The sequence below is a fragment of the Dromiciops gliroides genome, chromosome 3 (genome assembly GCF_019393635.1).
Source record: "Dromiciops gliroides isolate mDroGli1 chromosome 3, mDroGli1.pri, whole genome shotgun sequence".
NCBI lineage: Eukaryota > Metazoa > Chordata > Mammalia > Microbiotheria > Microbiotheriidae > Dromiciops > Dromiciops gliroides.
In genome coordinates this window covers 658332593-658337751 of record NC_057863.1, presented here as the reverse complement: position 1 = coordinate 658337751, position 5159 = coordinate 658332593, and the positions used below count along the sequence as shown (strand labels likewise).

General features: G+C 51.3%; 1 protein-coding gene across 1 annotated transcript; it reads right to left on the bottom strand.

Annotated features, from left to right (window-relative positions):
* Window positions 1-1901: 1901 nt before the first annotated feature.
* On the bottom strand, window positions 1902-4407 carry LOC122748364 (leukocyte immunoglobulin-like receptor subfamily A member 5). The gene is made up of 5 exons (XM_043994014.1): window positions 4280-4407; window positions 3928-3963; window positions 3475-3747; window positions 2538-2822; window positions 1902-2080 (listed from the first exon to the last, which is right to left on the bottom strand). Exons 1-5 carry the CDS (start codon window positions 4329-4331, stop codon window positions 1902-1904), a joined length of 825 nt encoding a protein of 274 aa, XP_043849949.1. The 5' UTR covers window positions 4332-4407.
* Between the last annotated feature and the right edge of the window lie 752 nt (window positions 4408-5159).

The following is a 5159-nucleotide window of genomic DNA, read 5'->3' as shown; positions in this document are numbered from 1 at the left end:
AAATCTTGAAAAGGAAAATGGTTGTGAAAGACTTCAGAATTCTGATCAATGCAATCACCTATGAGGACTCCAGAGGCCTGAGAAGGAACCCTTCTCTAAACTCTTGACAGATAGGGGACAGACTAGAGGTGCCAAATGAGAATCACATTTTCAAACTCAGCCAACACAACCCCAAATTGTTGGCTTGGCTATATTTTTTCTTATAAGGGAGTGTTTTTATTTGGTGAGAAAGTAGAGATTGGGGAGAGATCAGGTGGGAAGTGATAATGGGAACAAAGGAAGAAAGGAAATAAAATCATGTTAAGAAACATTTTTAAATATACAGAAGAGACCTTCTAAACATTAAATTTAAAGCATTATTTCACAAAAATTCATAAAATGTAATATGTATTAATTCACAATCCATATTCATGTAGATTCATAAAATGTATATGTATTTTTTTAAAAACTAAGTTGTATGTAATAGCTTGAGAATTTCCCATCCAACCTTTAGATTCTGATATTCTTTGTATATAGAAATGTTTGTGTTTATGGAGGATTTTCTCATTCATGTTCTTTTTTTTTTTTTTTTTTTTAGTGAGGCAATTGGGGTTAAGTGACTTGCCCAGGGTCACACAGCTAGTAAGTGTCTGAGGCCGGATTTGAACTCAGGTACTCCTGACTCCAGGGCCGGTGCCCTATCCACTGCACCACCTAGCTGCCCCATTCATGTTCTTTTAAGAAAGACATAGGGGCAGCTAGGTGGTGCAGTGGATAGAGCACCGGCCCTGGATTCAGGAGGACCTGAATTCAAATCCAGCCTCAGACACTTGACACTTACTAGCTGCATGACCCTGGGCAAGTCACTTAACCCCAATTGCCTCACACACACACAAAAAAAAGACAGCTTCCATGACTGAGGGGGACATAGAACCTCCCAAACTCTTCCTTGATCAGACCACATCAAGAAAACTGCATTCAGTTCTGATCACAAACAATTTTGGAAAGAAATCGATTAGCCAAAGAGAGGCAACTTAAGGATTCTGGGACTTGGGTGCTGATGTTATTCCCTGCCAGGTGTTTCCCCTTCATCTCAGCTGGAGCCTATTCCCCGTCAGAAGCTGCCAAGTCCAGGATGAGAAGCCTGAAGTCTATGAGTGAGGAGCCCAAGAGGACTTACTTCTTCCACCATAGTGGAGAGAGCAGCTTAGTGCCTCAACCAGCATGCGTGCCATCACAGCAAATCTATCTGAGAAGACCTTGAGACTCTGAAGAGCCCGCAGAGCTGATGCAGAGGCTAAGAGTGACCTCCAGGGGGCAGGCAGTGACTGTGTTTCAGGGACTGCAGGGCTTTTGTATTCTTGGGGAATATTTGTCCTTTAATCAGTCATAACTGATGATCAAGGAGGAGGAGAAGGGGGAGAAGGAGGAATGAGAGAGGGAGGATGAGGAAGGGAAAGAAGAAAAAGAAAGAAAAGGGAAAGGAGGAGAAGGGGAGGAGAAAGAAGGGAGGAAGAAAGAGGAGGAAGAGGAGGAAAAAGAGAGGGGGAAAAGGAAGGAGTAGAATGGAAAGAGGAGGGAGAAAGGAAGAATAAAAGAGGGAGGAGGGATGGAGAGCAGAGAGGAGGCAGAGGAGGGAGAGTGGGATGAAGAGAGAGAGGGATGAAAAGGAGGAAGAGAGGTAAGAGGAAGGAGGAGGAAGAAAGAGAAGAGGAAGAGGAGGATAAAGAAGAAGAGGAGGAGGGAGAGGGCTTGTCATTATCTTATCAGCTGAAGGGAAGGGAAACTAGGCGCTATGCCAGGGAAAACACGGCTGAGATCCTGCCCTTTCCTCTCTCTAAACTATATATAACTGTCCTTGAGAGCTTCAGTGACTTGTGAGCACCCACTTGTCCACCGGACTCCAGCTCTGTTCTGGTTTCTCAGGCAAGGGCTGTTCTTTGGAGCTCCCTCAAGTTGTACCAGGTGTCTACCAGCAGGCCCCCCAGAATGATGAGGACCAGCCCAGCCAGGCTGAGGCGGATGAGATTGCACGCAGTGTAATCCTGGGGGGTCGCATCTGGTGAGAAAGAGACTGTCATTGAGAGAGGGCAGGGGCTGCCTATTCCTAAGTGACAATTAATGTGAGCCCAGATTTTCTTCTCCACAGAGAGCTCAGACCCCAGCCCAACCCCTGCCCCCCACCCCCACCCTCACGACCCCACCAAGCAGTTCCTGTCACTCACCAATTGGAGAGCCTGGTTGTGCTGTTGAAAACCAGGGACCTAACTGGGGTTCTGGGAATGAGGCAAGGAGACTGAGAGAGCTTGATCCTGCTTGATCCCCTCCTCTTAGACCTACCTTCCCCCCTCCTCCCTGCTGGACCCTACAAGCTCCCTTCTTTCCAAAGTTCCTTTCTGAAGTCGTGAGACCCCCCCCCCATCCTCTCTTTTGTGTCCCCTTCCAGAACCCTGGGGGAGTTCTGAGATTACCCCTTCCCCCGCCCCCGCCTCTGCCCCCAGCCCTTGTAGAGCCCTTTGAGCAGTGAAGTCTATTGTGGGCTGGTGGGAGTTCCTCACCTGTGATCCTGACCTCCAAGGAGTCACTGGGGGCCGACCACAGGTAGGGATACTGACTGTGAAAACTGTAGCATCGATAGATTCCTTCCTGAACAGTAGCCAGAGAAGCACTGGAGACCTGTGTCCAGAACCAGACTTTCTGGAGTCGAGAGGTGTTGGCCTCTATCCCCTTATACAGGGTGAAGCGATCAAACTGTTGCTCTGAATGGCACAAGAGAGTCACGCTGTGTCCCTCAGCCTCTTCCTGGGTGGATATGACTGCAAGGGTGGGTTTATCATAGAAGCCTGGGAAGGAAGACCAGGAGTGAGAAGGGAGCTGTCCCTCCCCAGCCTGGGCACTGCTCCCTTCTCTGAGGACCAGTGGAGTCATCTTCCTCTCACTCTCCTGCTTTCAAGGGGAAGTTGATGGGCTGGGAAACACCTTCCTTCTCCCTTTCGTGCCTCCAGCAAGCCCAGTGTGGGATGGCTTCTCCCCTCAGCTCTGCCCTGTGTCCTGAGAATGGAGATGAGGCCCCAAAATGTATATGACCCCCCTCAGGAGGGACCAGTCCCACACAGGGCAGGGAGAAGGCAGAGGAAAGGGAGTGGTTTGGGAGAGAAAGGGCAGAAACAGCTGTAATGACCCAGGGCACAGGCTTCCTCCACTGGGAGGCTCCAGGGGAGCCTAGTCTTCTCCTCCCCCATAACCCTGGATAGCTGACCCCCCTCTACTGGTTGGAGTGCTCCCCCCAAATCTCATCTGCAGCTTTATCTCCCATCTCCCCCAAAACACACACACACACACACACACACACACACACACACACACAGATATTGCAGGCACATGCCCAGGCTGACCTTGGGGCAGGATGCTGGTGGTTAAGGGCTGGACCTGCTGGCACAGACTTAGCCTTGGCTGAGAAGCAAAGCCAGAGGCTGAGGGTTCCTTCCACCTCACCTGTCATCACCAGCTCCAGAGGTTCACTGGGCTCTGATAAGCCAGACTGGCTCTTGTAGAGGCAGCAGTAACTTCCTGCGGTGTCCTTTGTCATAGATGAAATATTGAATTGAGCCTCCATCCCAACTCTAGTCATATTCTGAGACTGAGATTCTCCTTTCTTCAGACCATACCAAGTAGCCCCAGGATGTCCCTTGCACCTGAGGGTGACAGCTGTCCCCCGGGGGATCAGAGGACCTGAGTCAGCCTTGAGGGTGGGTCTGAAGAGTGTCCCTGGAAGAGAATCTGCAGAGCTCAGAGGTCCAGAGGGTCCTCCCTCCCTGTCCCCAGTCTCTCCTCCCATAGACACCCACATTTAGCCTCACCCAGGCTCCTACGTCCTCCCTCTCCAGCCACCCAGTCTGTGCCAAATGGGGATCTGGGCTTGGGGTGGAGGGAAGGGAAGGTGCTCACCTGCCTGTGTCCTGATCCTTTGGCCCACACACAGTTCTGTTGGAGAAGACCCCTATTAGACATGGCTCCCCACTTCCTTCCTACCCAATCCTAGAGATAAAAGAAAAAGGAAGCCAGAGCCTGGACATGGAGACTGGACTGAGAGAGGCTAGGTGGGTTCCAGGAGACCTGGATCCTGCCCCCGCTCACTGGGACCTCCAGAAAATCAGTTCCCCCTCTGAGCCTCAGTTTCTCCCTTTGTAAAAGGCATGTATGGGCTGAGGAATGGCCACAATGATCTGTAAGGCTACTGTAAAAGCTACAAGAGCCCCCATCCCAGGAGCCTTCATGAATCTCCCTCCCCAGGACTCACCAAAGCACAGCAGAGCAATGAGTGTGGGGACCATGGGGGCCATGGGGGCCATGGGGGCCCTGGACTCTGGAGAGAAGGTGAGGCAGAGGGGCAGAGGTAGAGGATCCTGATGTGGCCAGCCCAGTGAAGTTTCCCAATCCCCAGCCTTTTAAAGAAAGGGAACAAACAGCTTCTTCTTTCCTTGTGGTCTCCAGTTCAAGGAGGGTGGGGTTTTATAGGGAGGGGCAGCCAGATGCAAGGAGTTGGAGGAGGCCCAGGGACACACAGGCACACACAGATGTGGGTATCAAAATTCAACTCAACCAGGGGGCAGATGGGGGGGGGTAGGAGAGGGAAGTTTGAAGGGAAAGCGTAGAATTGGGGTGATCTCTTTTGGGAAGCATCCCTGGAAAAGAAGCAGACCTCAGCAGTCCAGGCAATCCTCCCTCCCTCCCTGCCTCCCAGATACCCCCATTAGGGAGCCGGGTTTCTGTGTCTTCCCTCCCCAGTTGCCCAGTTTGTGCTAATGCAAATGAGGGGCAGGAGGACAGGGTGGAGGAGAGGTAGAGGGGTTCATCTGCTTGTTCCCTTATTCTCTGGCCCAGATACGATCTTGTCAGAGGAAAGCCCCTATGTGATAGGTCTGTCCATCTGCTTCCTGCCACCACCAAGAAGGAGGAGAGAGAAAGCTCACAGCCCAGGCTTGAAGACTCCACTGAGAAGACCTAGCTGGGCAGCAAGATACCTGGGCTCTTGTCCTGGACCTTTGCTCTGCTCATTGTGTGACCTTCAACAACCAATGCCCTTCTCTGAGGCTCAGGTTTCCCCCTTGAAAAGGGATGAAATCAGGGGCAGCTAGGTGGCACAGTAGATAAAGCACTGGCCCTGGATTCAGGAGGAC

Coding starts and splice junctions, on each gene's coding strand:
- LOC122748364 (XM_043994014.1), bottom strand. CDS start 4,331: ATGGCCCCCATGGCCCCCATGGTCCCCACACTCATTGCTCTGCTGTGC. Junction 3,964..4,279: donor CATTGCTCTGCTGTGCTTTG/GTGAGTCCTGGG, acceptor CTTCTCCAACAG/AACTGTGTGTGGGCCAAAGG. Junction 2,823..3,474: donor TCTGGAGCTGGTGATGACAG/GTGAGGTGGAAG, acceptor CTTCCTTCCCAG/GCTTCTATGATAAACCCACC.